Raw genomic sequence first — 21,657 nt, forward strand, 5'->3', positions numbered from 1 at the left:
AACCATTCGGTTATCTACTTAAAGCCCTTCTGAAGAAATAGATGTTCACAATTAGTCCTTCTAACCACAGCTGGATTTTAGGTTGAACTCCCCAGTGAACTACATGAGCCTGTGAAATGAGTTATCTTTTGCTTGGGATATATTCGATATGGGCATGAGTCGGAGGGAGGCTCGTACAGCGAGCAGGCGGTCTCCGGTCTGCAGCCGTCCATCTTTTTGGGCCGCTCCTCCGTCTATGATCTTGGTAATATAGATGCTGTTGTCTCCCGGGATGTGTTGGTTGCCGATCCCTCCAGCAATGCTGAATCCAAGGCCTGGTTGTGTAAAACACACAGTGAGATACGGGATATATACACAGAATCACCTTTGACCTCCGGAGAGGCCTTTCTCTGTCAAAAGTACACTTCTGTGAGTCTTCGTCTGCGTTTCTAAACTGAATGACCGTTGTCCCCGAAAAACAAGTTTCAAAATGTCCCTGACCTTTGGGCCCTTTCAGCAGGTTGACCTCCAGAATCGTCTCGGGTGGCGCCTGCCTCCGTCGGACCAGCAGCCGCACCACTGGCCCCGCCTCCTTCAGGGCCTCCACCGCCCGACTGTGGACCACCTCGGACACGTCCACTTCGTTCACCCGCAGCACGCAGTCGTTCACGCTGCCGAGGGAAACACACGCAGGTCAGGTGCCAGAGGACGCACTCCGTGTTTCATGACTTTTTAAAACCAGGATTCTATTGTCTCTTTGTCCCTTTGGTATTTTATGTTGCTTTCTTCATCTTATTATCTGCTCTTCCTTCACCCGAGCAGCACCAGGATCTGCACAGTTAGGAGTGGAGCTTACCCGAGCCTTCCGTCCATAGCGGCCGCTCCACCAGGAATTATCTTGGTGATGAAGATCCCCGGGTCATCTGGAATGTGGGGATTGTCTATTCCACCAGCAATGCTGAAGCCCAGGCCAGAGTTCCCCTGCACACAGGTTATGATTGGCATTCTCAGTGAGGAACCAGAAACACACACATAGCGCCAAGTGATGCACCCAACGTGGGCTCAGGGTCAGTGCAATGTGGCTCTTAAGTGTATTGCTATCTCAGAAGAACACGTGATCGATGCACGCTGCTCCAGGGACTTCAGCGGGCATTTCTGATGTCCATTTTCAGGACGCGTGTGTGTGTCCTTGCGTGTAACAAAGGATAATGCCATGTATTTCATTAGAGGAGGGCCCTTCATTGAAATGTCACAGTTACTCCATCGACCCAGCTGAGATGCATCAGTGTCAGAAATGCCCGGTGTTCTGCGGGAGGTTGATTTGGAGAAGGAGCCGAGAAGCATCCTTCCTAGTGCATGATACAGAGCGTCTCTCCCTCTGCCGGAGATAGACACCCCCCCCCACTTAACCGAAATGACACAGGACCCACTTGGATCCAGTGGGTCGAAGTGCACGGCTGCATCTGACAGCCGTCGTCACAGAGACCAGCAGCATGCAAGACGGTGGAGAAAGGACTTCGCTTTATTATATTCTATAATTAATGAACAACGGTCACAACTAATTAGGACGGAGTGAGGCCGAGGCCTCCCAGCGTGCTGCTCTGGAGCCGAAAAGGAGAGCACAGGGCCTCACAGCCAAATGCTACACGGCCACAGGCCTTTCAGTGTGGGACTTTGCGTAGCTTTTTTAAAATCTCCACATGCAGAAATGACACTTAGGAGTGGAAGCGGCAGAGAGACGGCGTGTGCATCTATAGTGGGATCGGAGGTGCAGCTTTACGTGGGTTGAATAATGAGAGCGGAAACATAAAGCTCGGCCACTACAAGCTGAACCGCCGCTGATAAGTGCAGCGGGGACTGCTGAACAATTAGAGCGGGAGAGCTTGTTTGCGGATGACACGCGCGTCGGGATTACGTAAAAAATAAATAAATGATACGCATCATGGCCGTTATTCTGTGCTCATGCTCGCATGAGACACAGGAAAACGGGATCTTTCTCTGGGGTTTTCATGTTCTTTAAACTCGCTGAAGGCAGACTGAGGCGCTTACTACCACCTAGTGGGGAGAAATGTTTCTGTCATGCGGAAAATGAATTAAGGGGGAAGGTGTAACATTGTGTAACGTAACAAGCAACGAGTAAATCTCACCCGCTCCAAAATGATCTCTTCATATTTGTACATCCCATCACTGCCATTTACCTGTCAAAATAAAGAGCATAATGGTTAGTTTCATTCCTCAGTGCTGCATTATGTCACTTGCTAGAAATATACAGCCAAGCCCTTCACCATATACGACAGAGTAGACTTTCGGATTTGTTGCAATCAAAGAACGTCTTTCCCTCGAACGATGCATAGGCAGCGACTGCAGAATGCACATTCACCACAAACCGGCGGGGTAAAAGGCATAATGGATGTCGGCCCACATGGCAAACAGCATGTTGCTACCAGGAGGAGGCCTTTCCCTCCACACACAAACAGACTCTGCGCTTGTGCACAGCGGAGGGAGTGTGAAGGAGGGAGATGTATACTGTACAGAGAGAGGGAACAGATACTTACATAAGGGCCCGCATCTATTGAGTCTGCGTTGACGATGATGGGGGGAGGGTTGGCCTGTGAAGATGAAGAAATACACATTATCTCCGTGTGCGAGGCTGGCAGCGCGCACACGCACACACACACACACACACACACACACACACACACACACACACACACACACACACACACACACACACACACACACGCTATGACTCGGGAGCAAAGTCAACGGATGCCATGGGAACACAGTCAGTTAAATTTCTTTGGGGATGATGCTGTGTGTGTGTGTGTGTGTGTTCATTAACCACCACAGCCGGACGTCCTGCGGTCGTCTCATAACAGCGACCGGCTTGTGTTACGATGCGTTTATCACACAAATCCTTTTCACGTTGGTTTCACACATAAATTCAACCACGTATGAGCTCATAAAAAAAAACATGATTTCGTGGCTCCTTAATCATTCAGTTAAATTGACAACATGTGATACTCTCAGAATACTAGAGGGATGCAAGGAATCGCTAAATAAGCCTATTTGATTACGTAATTTAGTTTATTGCTGAAATGGTTGATTGATAAATGGGACATAATTATTCAATTTAGATAATGAATGTATTGTTTGAGCAATTTATCAAGCAAGAATTCATGTACTTGCTCCTGTTTCATTAATATAAGGCTTTTTAACTGTTTTGGTCTTTCAAACAAAACAAAGACATTAACATGTCATCCAGGACATTTTCCAGAATTTTCTGATATCACAAGCTTACCTAGTAATCAATTAATAAAAATGAATTAGCACTCGTTAAATATCATTTGAGTGTAGAATGAATGTGTTTTCCTTGCACATAATGCTAAAGCAATTCATCTCTGGGAGTAAATCAAAACCACATTAGCTGTTGCTTAAGGTGTCATATTGTTTTGGGGAAATTGTGTTGACTTGTGTCACTTTCTTTTTTTCAAAACAGTCATTTGAAAAATAATCACGATCGCTAATGAAGTTTGAATTTTTAAATTCTATAATTTATTCATGTATAAATGTACCATTATGGATTACACAGTGTATTTGCTGAGCCTGAATCTTATTCCCCCTGCAGCGTAAATACAGCTTTATGGGGAAAAACGGTTGCCGTTCATCTTGTTGGAGCCCATGAAACGATGAGCGATGGGCTACCGGTCGACGCTCGGTGACAGAATCCGCCAGTGAGACCAAGTCCAACCAAACCGCCGCAGCTACATATCAAGATCCACAGTTCAACTGACCCTCCGGCTCAACTCCATTGCGCCCCCTGCTGTTTTTTATTTACAATCTGAGGCCGAGCCGAGACCAACAGTTGGTTTAGTAGCAGCTTGATGGTCATTTCGTAGTTCCGTCTACTTTTCATTGATCTGATTGAGCTGAGCGGACGACGGGATGCTGACTGGTGCTGGGGGGGGCGGTACACTTCCCGAGGTCCGACCCCCTCCTCGACATCACCCAACATGTCTTAATATGTGCAGGTAGTGCTGGTGTCCAAAGAGCTGATTTTGAGCTTCCTTCCCAAATATGAAGATGTATTAACTGTACTTTTTCCTTGTTTGTTGTGGAACTACCTGCAGAGATATCTGTGAACGATTGTCTGTCTGTACTACAATGTGTATGTACACATATGTAGAGCTGGACAATCCATTATAAAATAGGATGTTGTGATGTAAAATTCAATACTTTCCTGGATTTGGCAGTTTTTAAATCCTTTAAAGGTTGATTTTCAGATTAGTGATTTCATTTTCCAGCAATATTTGAGTGTGACAGCTTGATGAAATGAAGAAAGAATTATAGTACTTTCATTATATTCACAATACAGATGCTTCAGTAGTGAGCCCCACTTTAAAATTAATATATGTTGATATTCAGGTATTTGTTTAAAAACATCACAATAACCAGGTTATTTGACATCACCATGTGCTCAATCGAAATATAGATGTCAAATTCTCAACTGAATTTCATTCAACAGTACGACACATCCTGAGATATTAAAGGGCTCCCCTTGGATCTGACAATAGACAAATCCAACTCTACCTTCACATTGGCAACATGTACCCGTTCACTCAGCAATTTTCAAAATGTCAAAATGTTAAAGATTGTGCTACTTTAGCATATTCAAAAAGGCACCGAGAGGGTTTTTCGATCAAGTTGGCTGCAACACGAGAGGGAAGCTCGAACCCTTCATCTCCTCGTCAGCTGTGTGCAGGTGTCACTTCATCCTCCTTCCCCCCCTCCCCCCCTCCTTATCGAGTCAGTTCATGCTAATGAAGGGTCGCTGTATAAGCAGGAGCAGTGGATTTGACCTACTCCACTCGGTGATGATGTGCTATGACTCTGGACAGTTGTAAACCCCCCCCCCCCAACGTCAGCCCAATCAGACCGCCGGTGTAATCTGCACACGGACCAACAGATGCTCGCGTCTGCGCTTGCGTTTGCACATTTGACATGGCTGCGTTGCGCTTTTTTTCCCTCCACCTCAGACCCCAACTCGCTCGCAGCGCGCACCCTGAACCCTGATCACACGGAACCTAGAAGTGCATCTGAAAGACAATAAACCCATCAGTCGGAGGGAAACGGACGTATTATCCTGGCCTGGGATTGCCGCGTAATCCCTTTATCTAAATCTCACATAACAAGCAGACAAAAGGAATAATGAAAGATAATCTCAATATGATGTAGCGATTCACTCAGGTAACTTGGATTAGCGTGGATTACACAGACGTCCTTTGCCACTGTTGGTAAACTTCTCCTCTGACCTGGCGCCCACGGGGGCAAAAAACGATGGATTGAAGACCTTCTGAGGTCAAAATGTCTCCGGGTGCGTTCCATGTGAATGTGGCTCATATATAAAGCGATTCAATGGATGAGGCGGAAAAAGATTTCTTTGTGCCTCTGCATGGAAAGGACGGGGGTCACTGTCAGCACCTTTCAAAAGGAAATGTTCAAACGCACACAGCGATCCGAAATCCAACCCCTGAAAGACTTTCCTACCCGTGAAGACCTTTTACCTGGAGGACGCTTTCAGAATTTGACAATTTGCACCTGGTATTAACATGTGACCCCTCTCTCTGCATCTCTGGCTGATGGTTACCGTAAAAAACCTTTTCTTTCGATTGAAACATTCTAAAAATGTTTTTTCACAGACAGTTGTAATTTACTTACTGCCCACCTATAAACCAATAAAGCGCTCGGGGTGGACACTCGTACACGTGGAGCGAGACGTGGCGGACACACAAAGACATTGGTGTACGCACAATGACAATGAGGCCAGACTGCTTCCCCAGCGTGAGATCATTACGAGTCCCACGTGACCGCCAGGAGAGAAGAGCGCGTCTTTCTTTCCCTCCTCCTCCTCTCACTTCCCTCGTCTCCTCCACCCATCTGCGCGTGGCGGTTTTCTTCTTCATCAATCCATCGTCTCGCTGCGGTGTCAGTTGGAGACTGTGTGCGTCTGTCTCTTGTCTCCCATCATCACAGCGGATGTGCTTCGCGTCCCGATGTCACTGCGCCGCGCAGACTCTACGCCGCTGAACCCTCTGGCGAGAGCGGGTCGCGGGCCCCGTCCAAATTGTTAAATAATCAATGTGTTGTTATGGTAACCGGGGCTCGCGCAGAATTGGCCCGCGAGCGCGCTTAGCTGCCGCCGCTTCACCACACAGGGCTCTCTCTGAGCTCACACATGCCTGGCTGGCTTTCACTGCCACACACACACACACACACACACACACACACACACACACACACACACACACACACACACACACACACACACACACACACACACACACACACACACACACACACACACACACTCAGGAAACAGCTCGATGACAAACATTGAGAAGCATCCGCTGACAATTGATTTCATCAGACCATACTGCATTTAATTGCTCAAGGTCTTTATATGTATATATATATATATATATATATATATATATATATATACACACACACACACTCATTGACCTTGTTGCTTGGAGATGGATGATAAAACAGACCGCCTTCATGTGTGTAAATATGAAGCTGTCGGCAAACACAGCGTAGTCTCATAATTGGAAGTGGGGGGGGGATGGCGGAAAAAATGTGCCTTTATTATTAGACTTTTCTAATGCAACATAACCAGTGATGCTGTTAGCAATAGTCCAGAAAACTAAATGTGCTACAATTGTCAATAAAAAAATTGAATGCATGATGTGTACACAAATGAGACCAATATACTTCATCTTAAGAAACCCTAAACGTTGGCTTTCTTCTTCACCTGTCAGCACTACTTTTTTCAAACCCCCCCCCCTTCGTTGCAGGTAAAATGGAGGGGAAAAACGTGAGGTTTTCAGCTGCGACGGCGCGCTGACAGCGCAGTAACCCCTTCCTCCTCGGGAGACGTTTCTAACATCCCTTCCTCTCAGGCCGGTCACACACACACACACACACACACACACACACACACACACCGACACGGCAGCTCGGTCTCGATGCACCCAGTCGTTCAAATGATACAGCCAACGCTAAAGGAAGCTCTTCCTCGGGCCGTAAGTCGGAGCTACGGCAGGACGTGCTTGTGCTGCTTCTTTTCTTCCTTCCTTCCTTCCTTCCTTCCCTCCCTCGTTGCCCCCGGTGCCGCTGCGGCTCTCGTCGGCCTCTCGTAGGCCGCGCTGCAGTCCAATCGATAGCTACTCAATTACCATGCAGCCAACATCTCGTTCACGCCGTGCGCCCCCACCCCCCCCCCCCCCCCGCGGCGCCAGAGGGAAGAGGGAAGGAGAGGGCCAAGGTGAGCGACCAAGTGACGGATTGACGGAGCCGAGAACGCGCGACAAGCTCGACGCCGCGGCCCCGAAGGCGGAGACGTGATAAAGAAGAAGAAATCCCATCGCGGCAAAGGTCAACCTCTCCCTGCTCGCGCTGCGACGCCAGCTGAATTCAGCCGTTCATTTGGACGAGGCAGCCACCAGGAAATTAATTAGCTCACCCGTAAAATGGCCCCATTAAAGCTAAAAGTCCTCCGATTTGATGGCTATGATTGAGCATTGTGACTCGTGTTGCCCCCCCCCCCCCTCCCCCCCTCGTCCAAACCCTCCCAACGCACGCCGCAGACGACACATCCGTGAGACCGTAATTAATGGCCCGTCGCAGCTGTCAGCGCCGCTCCCTCCTCATCTTTATGTAATATTACAAAAGCATGCTCTGGCTTACCTCTCTGTCATGCTGGGCAGCTCCGGTCGAGTGCTGGCTAGTTTGACCTTCACCGGTGCAGCCACAGAGGGGAACGTACTTAGCGTGATGAATATTCACAAACGCCGCTGCCGGAGAAGGCCTTCCGCAATTGTGGTTGGTACGGTTGATCGGGTTTGAACGCGGGCAGCGTGTCCGCGTGCATGCTTTTTATGTGCGTACAGCGCGTGCACTAGTGACTGCTAGATCACAATTGATTGTAAAGAAAAAACAAACAAACAAGCACTGACAACCCGTGTGTGTGTGTGTGAAGCCACATTGGAAGAGACGCCGCGGCGTTACTTTCTCCGATTGACTCATCCCAGCCTTTTTCAAATGTGGCCGCCCGCGCCAACGCCACCAGGAAGCTCCGTCGCCGCGGCCGCGGTGACAGTCACCGATTGGAGGGGCTCCGTGATGAAGGGAAGCCAGTCATCGGAATGCTTCCTCGGATCCCGCCCCCACTGCTTCCTCTACATCAGAGGTCACTGCGGCGCGTTACCTCACAGCTCTTGACTAGTTGCTATCCCTTGTTGCTAAGCGGAGAGGTGCTGCCAGGCTCGTTCGTCTCTGGTGTTTTGGATCCTGCGCTGAATACCGGTGACGGCCTGAAACAACGGAGAGCGCTTCCATTTTGATGCTTTCAACCACTGTCACAGCCGCCAGCGGCGGTGTGTTACATTTATATGAAACGATTCTGCTGCTGTGGTGTCACTATGGAGAAGTGGATTGTCTTGATTGATTTATATTAATCATTTTTTTTTTCCTGTTTTATTGAGCGTGTGTGTGCTGTGCGGTGTGTTTGTCGCCTTATGATGCTGATGGTGTTGCCGAGGAAACTGTCTTTATTTGACAGGTGAAATATCTCCCTGTACAAACAGACGCATCCGCTAATTCATCTTCCGACAAAAAAAGCGCTGCATCTGGCAATATTGTCCTGTGAAGGTTTTCTTTAGTGTAGTCAAAGCAAACCGCATCAAAAAACTGGTACGCCAAATCAAATGATTCGCTTGACAGTGAGTTAAGAGTCACCCGAGCAAGAAGGCAGTTAGCGTAGCTTAGCATAAAGACTGCTAGCCTGGCTTGGCTGCCCATCCGCACCTCTAAAAGCTAAGCAACGGTGGTATTATTCATCATTTGTACAGTTTGTCCTGAGCTCATCCAACACAAGACCAGTTATTGTAATTTCTTTAAAGAATTTGCAATAATTAAATTAACTGTAAATTAGAAATAATGACCTTTAGAGATGCTGGTAGGGGCAAATTTGGATTTTGCTGTTTCAGTCTTTGGACTAAGGTTTAAGTAGAAGCTTTCAATCTTCTGATCTATCACGCTGCCAGAAAGCAAATTTCCCAAAGTGTTCCTTTAAAAAGGTGTTAAGCTGCCTCCATCAGTCTTAACACCTTGCAGCTTAAACTTATTGACTAGAGGAGCTCACAGCAGCGGAAAAGAGATGCACAAAAAGAGAGAATTTGAAACAATTTCCTAGCAGAAAACCCTCCTGATGAACCACAGTGCTCTGTACTTTTTACAAGGAGAGCTCTCTAATCTGCTCCACTCTGATCCGATTCACTTTTGTCACCTTCATTTCTCTCATTCATTTCCACCCCAGAACACAATCTTCTGAGCTGCAATTAGTCCCTTCCAATTTTAGACTTTTTCGTTTCTTTTAAATGGGAACATTCTGCGTCATGAACCCAACGATGTAAGAAACCCTCTCCCCTCAGGCCACCGTGGTCTGATGCAAAAAAAAAAAAAAAAACATCCTTTTACGACCTTTGAAAAATATAATCCTTCACTCTGTTGTTCTCCTTTGTCTTTAAAATGTGACCGCCATATTTATAGTTTTATACAGCTGATCCTGGTTCACCATCTCAAAAATCACGAGACAGCAAAAACAACACAACGGTGAACTGAACAAGGCCAACTTTGACCCAAGGTCGAATTCAAAACCGCTCACCCCTCACCGATCCCGTTTGTCATGGTTGTCGCGCTGCTCTATAAGCGCCACGCTCACAGATCTCCATTCACTACAGTTCTGGCTCACAATAAGTGTAGGTGTTGAAAGTGATGAAGAATTACAGTAAGTAGGACAACGGGCGAGGCAACAGAAGCAAGAGCCGTGCCTCTCTGTGATAGTTATGAATACATGAGCACATTTATCCATATGCTGATGTATTTAGCGCCAAATAGCAGAGGGAGTAGCAAACGGGGCATTGTTTTTAACGTTTGTAGCACTTTGGCGAATGCCAAATCAATCTGCCTCCTGTCGAGGGTCCAGATTTACCCTTCTTCTTCCCTGCCCACCTCGGGGAGCGTTCAGGATTCACAGCGTGTGATTAAAGCAGCTGCTTAAATGTACTGAAGAGATATCACGAACGCTGATCTGAAAACACTCGAGCGTTAATGCTGGGGCGCTTTAGCGGAGGTTCATTTGATCACAGACTCCGTACCAGCTGGCTGTCAGAACCAGCTCCTTTGGACAGAATAAGGGGTGAAATGGCCTCAAAAATACAATTTTACTATTTTTTTATTTAAGGTTTCCTGTTGCGATTTGATGATCACCAAAATTTGAATCCATAATGGAAATAAAAGGGGCTTTATCTGATTTTAAAAAGCCAGTGCTTTTCTGAATGTGAGCAGTTTTGAAAAAATATAAATATTTATGTTTCAAGAAGGATTTGTTGCCAATATAAACAATCGTAAGTGCTTATCAAACAAATTGTTCCACAGGATAGAAAAGGGAACAAAAACATGTACAACTTAAACCCTTATTCCTGAGCTGCTGAGATATTCTTGCGAGCGTACGCAGGACCTGGATTTGGCCGATTGTACAACTGGACATTTCTATGGGGCGTGTTAATCCGCGATGGCTCGTATTGGCTCCAACTAGCAGGCCCATCAGGATCCGCAGGCTCACAGCAGTGAGGCGGCGGCGCTGGAGCAGCTCGTTATACATCACTACGGAGGCGCGTCTGACACAGCGGTTCACCACATACCTACAGCTCGCCCTCACTTTGTGAGCTCAACTCCGATCCATTCTTTCGCCGTGTGAATAGATTTGACTTTACTGGTCCTCTAGTGTCAATGCGGCATTTAAAAAAAACAACAAAAAAAACCCATCCGCCTGCGTATCAGCCGTGCAGCCGGTGGGTAATTAGCTAGGAGAGCAGTAAAGCTCCTGTGCAGCTCTGACTGAGGCTGCACCATGGCAACCAACAGCGCCGTGTCCGAGCACAGGCTCCGCCCCCCCCCACCCACCCACACACCCTCCCTCCTGTCTTAAAAACACAAGTGCATTTTTGTAAGGTCACGCAGCAGACATTATATAATAAGCGGCCCGAAGAAAGGCGCCAATGTTTTGTGTGCATTGACAGTTTACAGTTGATCAGAATTTATTTCAATCCATGCAGCCTTGATCCATCTGGATGATGAGAATGTGGGTAGAAAAAGGCATTTGCAGCTTTGGAGGTATTTACGAGAGAGCAGTTCCTCCCTCTAAGTAATGGTTTTACAGCAGTAAGAGAACGGTTTACAGTAATCTGAAGAATATACTTCAAAGTGAGGTATTGGCAATGGGAAATAAGCCAAATGCTAAATTGCTAATGAGAGTATCAATGTATTATTTTGTCAGATGCCTCATGAGCAATACAGACTTCACTGTAGCTGCAAATAATTATTAAAATTGCAAAGAGGGAAACTAACTAATGAGCAAATGACATTGCATTGTGTTCCTATGAAAGGCTGATATGATAGCTTGTGTCATACTGAACTTAACGGGTGTGAACTGTTATGAAGTGAGAATTTTACTGAAACGTTTCTATACAATCCATCTGGCCTTGCTCTGACATCAATGTGCTAAGTACCTAACTAATGCTTTAGGCCATTCATATTCCAGTGGGACAATGTCTTTTTTCCTTTAAAAGGGGATAATATATCTGTCTACATACTGTTTGGTTGAGTATTTTGTACATTAAAAAGAAATCTTAGAATTAGAATTCATTTCTAGTTAGATTTGTACCACTGAAACATTCACCATAACCATACTACTACTGTAATGAATGATGTGGTGAGGGTTATTTTATAGAAGCCGTCATATAGTGATAAAACAATTTGCAATTATTGCAAAACGGATTATGCAAAACATCTGTGACTGTGAGCCTAGACAACCCCAAAGCAACACATAAGACGACAGAGTTAAACATAATTATAATCAGTTATGAGTAATGGATGCAAACTGACATGTTGGACCACTGCATGCTGACCACTCGATATGAAGAGAAACCTGTAGCATAACATGGTAATCCATCAGGTTTTTAACTTAAGATGTTCCAGGAAAACAGAAACCTCGGCTTGTTTTCAACTGACAACAGATTCTAAAAAGCACCGCACCTTCATTAGCAATTGTTCTGCTGGTAATTTGGGAAAATTACCTTTCCCTTAAGAAAAATAGAACCCTATTCCAGGAATAACAAAAATAAAACATTCACCCAGAAATCTATCGGCAACGTCATGTCCACATTGCTCTGCAGTTTATTCTACTTAAGGCCATTTAAAATTTGAATCTACTCAAGAAAAGGTGAATATATGAGGAATAACTTGGATTATGCTCCCTTTAGGAAAGGTTGCGTTAGATTGAGGAGGAATATTAACAAAATGCAGACACGCAGACGGAAACCAAGGTATTCGATCTATAAAAGCAATTTAAAAGGCAGAGACGTCCGGTCAACAGTGTAATTAGATGGATGATATTAAGCAGGGACAGCTTGCATTGTTTTCATCCTTGACGAGTGCGTGATCTCTCTTCCTCGGTCTCAGCATAGATGGATAGATTCTCACCAATTTAAAAAATAATGACTGACAGTAAACAGAGAGGAGCCGCTAAAGGATTGTCTTTGGTTCTGTGGCCGTACAAAGGTCCGTTCATCTCCTCAGCTCGGTGGGGAAACAGGAAGTCCGAACGAGGCCAAACGCATGATGTGACAATCCACACCTAAATATTGGGGATAAACTGGGTGAAGTGGTGAAAAACTGTGGGATTGCTCTCGCCAGTTTTAACCCGTTCCAGCCACTCTTGGCACATATTAGTCAGAATAGATGGAAATATAGAGAATGTCATAATAGCAGTTGAAGGTTTGGGCATGTGTTCAAGATCTCCATCATATGTCAAGTGAAATGACCTTTAGCTCATACAAGTGTTACCAATCTCAGTCAGCTGTAAACAGTCTTCCTGTACATACTAAACACATACTACACTAGTCATACTGATAGTTTGCTGCTGCAGCGTTCTCTCAGAATACTGCTGCACACCCGAAAATGAAGCCTTTGAATCGTGTAAGAAGAAATAAAGAGCGGAGGAGGAGAAGCACAGTGGAAGACGGGAGGGGGATGATAGAAATGATGAACACTGAGAAAACACAAAAAAAAAATGAGGAGAGGCCAGACCAAATGGCTGAAGGGCCGCTTGGATAATGCATTAGACAGAGATGGCACTCGGAGCAGCTACACATGGTAGGAAAGGCACCGCTTCGCCAAATGTCCTCCTCCGCACCCACGCACTAGCATACTTACAGACACGCTCCCGGAAAACGGAAGACGGCGGTTAGTTCTGGGCCAGAACATGGCGGCGAGGTCCGTGAGGAAGGACCCGCTGTGTACACTAAAGAAAACAAACCTGTTTGATACTTTCTGCAGATGCTCCAAATTAAAAGCCTTCATAGAACGGGGGCCATTATTCGCTTTGTGCGACGCTCGCTCTTAATGGGAAACATGTGAGAAGGAACTGTTGGGTTTCATTGAGCCCTTTTCTTAAAAGCAATTGAAAAAACTGCAAAAGGGTGGCGACTGAATTATTGAATAAAAATGGTATTTCTGCCAGTAAAGAGGGGTGAGTGTGACATGATCATGGAGCTTTACAGATGAAATGCATGCATTTATCACGACAACAGGCAAACTCAAAAGCACATTAACTTTCTTACAAAAATATATAAAACAGCTAATAACCATCAACAGCCATAGCCTGTTAAATGTGATCCAACTACTCCTTGGGCACTGCTCATTAACACAATATCTACTGTGTCAGTCTTCTCTTTGGAACCATATGATCATCTACCGTTTAATTGTTGATTTTAAATCATTTGGAACCTAATGATTAGTTATGGTTATGCATTATGCAAAGCTGTTAACGTGGAACCGTACTGCTCGGGAGTTTGTGTACCTTCTTGCAAAGCTTTACCGAAATAACAGCTGATATGATGGTTGAGTAAAAGCAATGAAAAGCACGAGCGCTGTTGAAAGCACCCGCACACCCACACGAAAATGAAGAGGAGTCAGTAGGCTTAGGGACTAGCTCTTCCGTGGTATTGATTGGATATACACACACATTCCGCGGCAGCACGTGGGTGGTGGAGCTGGCGAAAACCTGGCTGAGAACGCTCGCACGTTCTCGCTAAAAAGAGCCGGGGATAGAAGGGGGGGGGGGGGGGGGGAAATAGCTTTCATATCTGCACGTTCAATCTATCACACGGTGACGTCTGATTCTTTTAATTAACAGCCACGGCGATGGCAGCGCGTTCTATCAAAGCCCCCCCCTCCCCCCCCCCCCCGTGTCCCTCGCCTCGCTCGCGCTCTCACAGACAATCGGACGCTTCCATCGCTGAATCAGGAGCCCACTCAGGGCCCCTGCGCAGCGCAGTCACATTTTCTGGGCCCGTCGTTACTGGGATCAGCAAAAAAAAAAAAAAAACTAAATAAAACCAAGCAGGCAAGCAAGCAAACAAACAGCGATCCCCCCCCTCCCCCCTCCTACGGCGAGCTGATGTGGGGCTGAGCCCTGGCAGGGCCTCTGACGACGGCCGCACGGATCACAGGGGCGTGGCAGCCTCAGCTTCCAGCGGGACACGGTGCCAACGCCCTTGGCGTCGCCGTGGCAGCAGGAGTTAGTTGGAGCGTTAGAATCCGCGTCGGCAGAATTCGGGGCGTGAACGCAACGCGGCGGTAAATCAACACGGGCTTCCGAGAGAGGGGGTGGGATTGGACACAGGTGAGGTCCCGGGTCACGGTTGCGCGCTCACGTCATCGCCCGAGCGGCTCCATCCCGAACCCATCCCGAACCCCGCGGCGCAGGAGAAGCTGACTTTTGTCAAAGTGCACGTAAATATTGCAGTGCGCCTCGCCCCTCTCGTTTTGTGGTGCATCGGCCGTGATTCGCCTTCCTCTCTAAACCCCCAACAGTGTCATGGGTCTGTGTTGGGCGTGTGTGTGTGTGTGTATGTTGGGGGGGGGGGGGCAGTACAGAAGATCCAATGTAGGAGGTTTGCTTGTTGCAGATAACTACAATTAAGTGGTGTGCCATGAAATTATATGAAATCTGTGAAATGGGGACGTTGGCATGTGAATCATACTTTATTTCTTGTGACAAAATCTGTAAAAATGAACCCCTGCGAGTGTTTTCTGCAGAACACACAAAGAGATACAATGATTTCTTTGGATGAACAAAACATCTACGATGCAACTGCAGCGCTGTTAAAATAAGTTAAAGTTTTATCGAACGAACTGTGGATTCGGAATGCCAAACTTACAACGTTGCATTACATTTAGCAGATTTATATAATCTTGTGCAAAGTCTGGCCGAGCTTAACAATTGTTGACCTTCATTCGGATTATTGAGAAACTACACTGCATCACAGACTTCACATGAGCACTGGCTGTTAGTGCCTGCATCGTCACACAAGAGAGCAACCGCAGCTCAGAGAAGTACTTTGGAGCCGCTGCTGGTGTTAAAATCAGAGCTCACTGTGGTGAAAATACTTTCAAATAGCTGTGCACAGTTTGCAGGAACACTTACAAGAAAGGGCAACATTCGGGTTGCATCAGGTTCAAACTCGGAGGTGTGTTTAGAAATACACAATGTCTTTATTAAAAAAACACACAAATAGCAGAAGAGAACAGTATCTCCTTGCTACTTAAGAAAAATCCGTCCTGTTTGCCCAAATTTAAATGAGGGTTCTTTTTGTGAACACTCACAATGAGCTTGCTGATGTACAGCAGAGTGCATCATGACAAAGCGGGAGGAACCAACCCGGGAGATATTTTGCATCTCTTGTATCCTTTGGTCTGAAGCGATTTGTCTGGATGGCTGAACATGAAGTTTACAGAGACCAGCGTGCTTTTCATGGCGCAGAAATTCAAACTCTTAAAGAGTTAACATCTCGCTGCTGGTGGTTGAATCCGACATTACGTTAAAAAGTAAAATAAAGAGGTTTGGAGCGCGTGTCTGAGACAGATTTCAAGATGAATGCAGGGTGTGAAATGCAGGATAGAAAGATGTCAAAGGGTTTTTACAGTTTCAGCCTGCTCTAAACTTCTACTGATGACATTTAAAAAATGTATTGTTGGGGTGAGCAGGAGGGAGAAAAGGGGGAGCAATAGAGTAATGTGATGGCAGTGCCAGGTTTAAAAAAATGTGCATTGGATTTAGTCAGAAAAGCACCTTTTGTTAATGAACCATTTTGACCTAATGCTAAGATGCCGACTTGAATATCCAAACAACGCATACGTGATCAAATCAATTGTGAAAGGCATTTTGCAGCTTTGAGTCTTGGATTAGAGCGAGAAGGAGAACCACATCATCAGAACCGACCCATCTGACAACCAGGACCACTGTGGACAGAAATCTGGGGTTGGAGAAAGCCTTCAAACTCTCCCACACCTGAGACGTCAGAAGTCATTGTCTCGTCACTTCTGGCGACAACCACAGCGCGTGAAGGTAAACAAGCACATATTTTGTGTCCAATGTCAAGAAAGATCCCACAACAAGGCGACTCCTTCGACGTGTCCTTGTCTCTCGAGGTCAAAAGTTGTGAAAAAGGTGCTATTGGCTTTTTTTTTTAATTCTGCGACAAGCTCAATTATAACTCTTCATCTGATTGGAATAGACAGAGACAATAGACAATAGACAGAGCCTTTCAGGGTATTCGGACATGGAGAACATGTAAATCCCATCCGTTAATACTCTCTGGGTTGATCTTACAGGAATGGCAAATCAAATCCGGCCCACACTAAATCTCACCGCACAGATGTACAAACCAATGATACTAATAAATCAATGTGACAATAAGAGAAACACACACACACACGCACACACAAGCGGCAACATCTTTTACCCGGGCCCGAAGGCTCCCCAGTCGTAATCACCTTTGGGAGTGTTTTCGTTTAAACTACCACAGTCACTGCGGAGGCCTGTTACAAACAACCGGTTGGGCAGAGCCTTCTGGACCGAATCGCCATGCTGATAAATAAAGTCAAATCCACAATTCATGTTTTAGGCTAATCATAGCCACAGAGCTGGAGAACACACAAAGACATATTGAACCCCGGAATGAATGAAGCTCCCGGTAGACTGTGTGGTCTCCGCTTTTCTCAGATTTAAATTCAAAAAGCCCTCGTTTTAAAGAATGTTCTTATAATCCCAACCGTAATCATCCCATAATTAACCTAGCAAGCTTTTGACAAAAGCAGCACAATTGTTTGGTAAACAGATGACAGAGGGACAAACATATGAATGAATATGCCATCACCACCACCACCACCGTGTCTCGGGGTTGTGTAATGATTTCCTCACACATGCATGAAAGGTTGACGGCTACAGTAACCATTGGAAACGTCAACGACCCAGCTATGAAAAGCCGGCTCAGATCATTCCAGATGACGGTGTTCTTTCTTTCTTTCTTTTTTTTTTTTAAACCACGGAAGCTGTGAGATAATGGAGGTGCGCGGTGGGGCGTGTGTGTGTGTGCGCGATCGCTGCTCTCTCTCGGGCTGTGTGTAGGTAGCAGGGGGGGGGGAGGGGAGGGGAGGGGCAGCGTTCCCATCTCCCCAGCCGAGGATAGGCAACGATGACTGAGGGGGAGAGCCGAGGTGGTGGTGTGGGTGGTGGGTGGTGGTGTGGGTCTCCGTCCTCGCTTCCCGGGGAGCGCGCTGGCCGCTTTGCACGCCGGGTTCCGAGGAGACGGGAGGGACAGATGCTTGTCCACAGTGTCAGGGCTCGCTGGCTTTCTCTCTCTGACAGCACCACCGACTGCCTCCTCTTACGTAACCCCCTCCCCCCTCTGCAGGCCCACTGCCTGCCTGCCTTTATTGGCTTATTTCTCCCTTTTTCAACCCCGAGCATTCTCAGCCCCAGTGCCTGCTGCCGTCTCCCCCCCCCCCCCCCCCCCCCACCATCGTCCGTCGCTGATTCAATGTTATTTTTTTTTGTTCCTATGTAAGATGCTCCTGGTCTGGAGGCACAGTGAGCTTTTTTTTCTTCTTTTTCTCGTGCGGTGCACAGTCACATGTTACAGCAGGGGAGCTTTGAAAGGACCACATAGGATTCTACTGAGGGATTCATCCAGTGACAGCGCCGCTTCGCCGACACATGATCCCAACACGCATCACAATCAGATTGGTTTCATTGTGCAAGTTGAACGCTGGAAATGAGCGGCAGAAAAATGAGGTGGCGATACCGTCGGATAGTGAAATGCTCCGTGTAAGCAATAAAGGCTTACATAATCCCATCTGCTGTGAGCTTCAGATTGTGTGAAACGTCAAATAAGCCCGACCGGTCTGGAAGAAAAAGGCTTCCAATAGATTATACACCAAAGAACGCGTTGATGTCTTTTTGCCCCCCCGTAGTAATCTGCCGATACCAGTCAGGTTGCAGTTCATATGTGGGCTCAGCTCAAGGGGGGGGTGGGGGGGGGGGGGAAGAGATCTCTTGCACTCTGCCACTAAAATTTCAGCCTCCATTTTACCCCCGTGCTGCTTCTCACCTTCCTTCCCGCCGTGGCCTGACATTTCTTTGCTCGAGACGCAAACCAGACATCGACGGAGGGACCACGAGCGATGCAGCGGCTTTCGAGACCACGTAGACACATACTCATGCACAGCTCGCGTCGTTCCTTGAATCTCATGCTCGCGGAGCTACCCTTCCCCCACCCGAGCTCACTCCCGTGCTCACATCAATGCACCTTCCTTAATTAAAGACTGCGCTTCTGAAGCTGTTCTGACCTTTTAATCAACTGGGATTTATAAATACATGTAAATAATTGGGGGATAATAGGAACAAAATGGACACATGTTAAAGAGGTTTCGCTCACACCGTGCGGCATGTATGACAGGCAGCGTTTGGGCACAGATTACTGCTGATTCCCTTCTTTTTTTTCCTGACAACATGTTCGCTCATGCATTGTGATCCTTTTGAGCAATAATTGCTTGCTAAAAGATGGAGGCTGAATAAGAAATATAACTGGTATCAGAGATCACGTTCATTGTCTCTTTCTCTACCCTGAGCTAATGAGACACAATCCTACCATCAGTCGATCTGAGAGATCCATCGCTTACGCCGAATGTACAATGTCGTCGATGTTGGCGTCGCCGGCTAGAGAGGTAACTTTAAATAATTGCAAACTGCACCCAGGTGCTGCTTCAGTGAGTGAAAATGCACCATTTTGTTGGCCGACGGTAACTGCATCGGGGTAAGCCTTCGACGACACACACACACACACACACACACACACTAGGTGTGTTAAATGTATAAGCATTAGTCATCTGCATCAAATCCAGACAGGAAGATCATCCCTGTGCGTGTGCAGTGGAACTGGCTCAGTCCTGTTCTCGTCTTCTCACCCGGCTTCCAACAGAGGAACCCACAGTCAACAAATGGGGAAACGGGAGGGCTCGAGATGAATACTAAATATGAATTCTCTCCTCTGAACCGACAGCTGATACATGACGGTCTCTGTTCTGCAACAGCAGCAGCCCATCTGATCCCAGCGCCCCCCCCCCCCCCCCCAATTGAGGCCTCACAGGCCGGAGCTATCCAACAGAGGGAGAAAGAGGAGTTACCTGGTCGTACCACTCTCGGTTGGTACAGGTGCACTCGGGCCACCATCCTCCTTGTCCACTGGAGTTGCCGTTGACTTTGGGGCCACACTTGGAATGGCCCTTTGGGTTGGGGCCTCCGGGGCCCCCACCAGCCATACTCTTGCCCTTACTTCTCCCCAAAGTGCCCCCTCCGCCGCCGCCGCCTCCTCCTCCTCCTCCTCCACCTCCACCACCGCCCCCTCCGCCGCCTCCTCCTCCACCTCCTCCTCCACCTCCCCCCGAGGCCGGAGGGGGTAAGGTCTGGCCTCCCCCGTACCCAGGCGGGTATCCATAGGGCTCGGCCTGCCAGTCTCCTCCGTACGACGGGGCGTCCATCCTCCGCAGGGCAGCCATGCGGGTCACCTCATAGCACTCTGGGCACTTGCAGCAGTGGTGGTGTTTGTGCATGCTGGCTGCGGCGCTGGCTGGACCGAAGCTGAGCTGAGCGGCGTGGCACTCTCTGTCTCTGCTGCCTCCTCGGATCTCACGCGGCACGCTGGGATCGGCTCACGGTAGCGCTAACACCGATCACAGGAATTTCTAGAGATTTTTTTTTTTTGTCAAATCCTTGCCACTCTCTGCTTTATTCCTTTCGGATGTAGAAAAAAAGAAAAAAAAAAGAAAAAAAAAGGATCAAGAGGGACGAGAAGCGGCAACGGGAAAACAAAAATACAAAATGGGCACGTAGTCTTTGTCCTCTTGACGTTGAAGATCAAAGGAAAAATTCAAAATATTGTATAAGACCACACAATCAGAGACCAGCCCCGATGGTAGAAATTTCCTCTTGCTTCTCTTGGTTCACAGTGATACGCATATAAATTCATAGATATATATATATATTTTCTTTTGCTTATATATCATATATATTTACACACACAAATACATATAAAAATATTAATATAAACAGACGAGCACAAATACAGTTATGTACAGGGATAAATGTATATATAGAAATATCTATATGTGTGTGTACAAATATATATATAGATATAAACAATATTTATAAATAAATAATATCCGCGGATGAAAATCTTCTCCTGTTCTCGGTATCTTCCCCGGTCCGTCAAAAATCTCACGGTTTTCCTCCTGCGTTGAAAATCGTTGTCTTTCTCTCTCTTCTCTCAGCCTGCAGAGAGGAGCTGAGCACTGGATCGCCTCTCAGCCAGCTTGCCCTAGATGTGGATTATTCAGAGGGATGCAAGCAAGCAAGAGGGAGATGGAGAGCGAGAGCGAGAGAGAGAGAGGGAGGGGGGAGAGAGAGAGAGATACGTAGCAGCATCCCTCCAGCACCTCAGCCCTGACAGCCACAACCAATCAACTGGCAGCGCTGCCATCAGCAGCAGCAGCACCAACAGGACCGAGCGCCTCGCTAGCTGCTCTCTTAAAGGGGCGGCGGCGGCTAAACCCTCGCCGCTGCCCGCCTTCGGGTGAAAAGGTGCTGCCTCACAAATCAAGGCACAATGGAAGCATTGTGTCGAGTTCTTCTATTTACAACAACAAAAAAGGTCAGGAAGTTGTGCTCCGCGGCCCTTCGACGCCGACGCACGACCCTGATCCACTAATTGTGGGACTAATCCACGTTTTTCATCAGACCAATGCAGCCAAAATCCAATTTACAGTGAGCAACCCCCCCACCCCCGACCCTCCGACTGGTAACTGGTCACCTCCGCGGTCAACTCCAGTTCAGCCGCAGATTTAACGGCTTTCGTGTCAGACTGTGTGTCCCAGCACACATCTGTAAATAATCTCACAATGGAGCAGCAGATTGAAATCCTCTTTCTTCTTCAGCTGGGGTCTCACTAGTCCTGCCTCTCTGCATTGATGCCTTTCAATCGCGCTGCATTGCTCTACATCACTCTACAGTTTAGCAAGATCACAGGCAAAGCGGCACTGCAGCTGGATTCATCTTATTGTTTAATCCTCCCCGTGTGCAGTATTCAGTCAAATTAGCGCAGCGAGAGAGAACTGCACTCCTGGAGACTCGTTTGAGAAACATAAGTGAAATAT

At 47.1% G+C, this 21,657-nt stretch overlaps 1 protein-coding gene across 4 annotated transcripts in view; it reads right to left on the reverse strand.

Annotated features, from left to right (window-relative positions):
• The window catches only part of dlg3 (discs, large homolog 3 (Drosophila)), a 63,455-nt gene that overhangs the window by 23,539 nt on the left and 18,259 nt on the right, over positions 1-21,657 (reverse strand). For all 4 annotated transcript variants that reach the window (XM_062560549.1, XM_062560548.1, XM_062560547.1 and 1 more), the window contains exons 5-9: positions 2,535-2,588; positions 2,127-2,177; positions 836-960; positions 481-650; positions 178-314 (exon numbers count right to left, since the gene is read on the reverse strand). In XM_062560549.1, coding sequence (XP_062416533.1) covers positions 178-314; positions 481-650; positions 836-960; positions 2,127-2,177; positions 2,535-2,588 — 537 coding nt within the window. The remainder of the gene's footprint in view (positions 1-177; positions 315-480; positions 651-835; positions 961-2,126; positions 2,178-2,534; positions 2,589-21,657) is intronic.

Source organism: Pungitius pungitius, chromosome 2 (genome assembly GCF_949316345.1).
Source record: "Pungitius pungitius chromosome 2, fPunPun2.1, whole genome shotgun sequence".
Classification (NCBI taxonomy): Eukaryota; Metazoa; Chordata; class Actinopteri; order Perciformes; family Gasterosteidae; genus Pungitius; species Pungitius pungitius.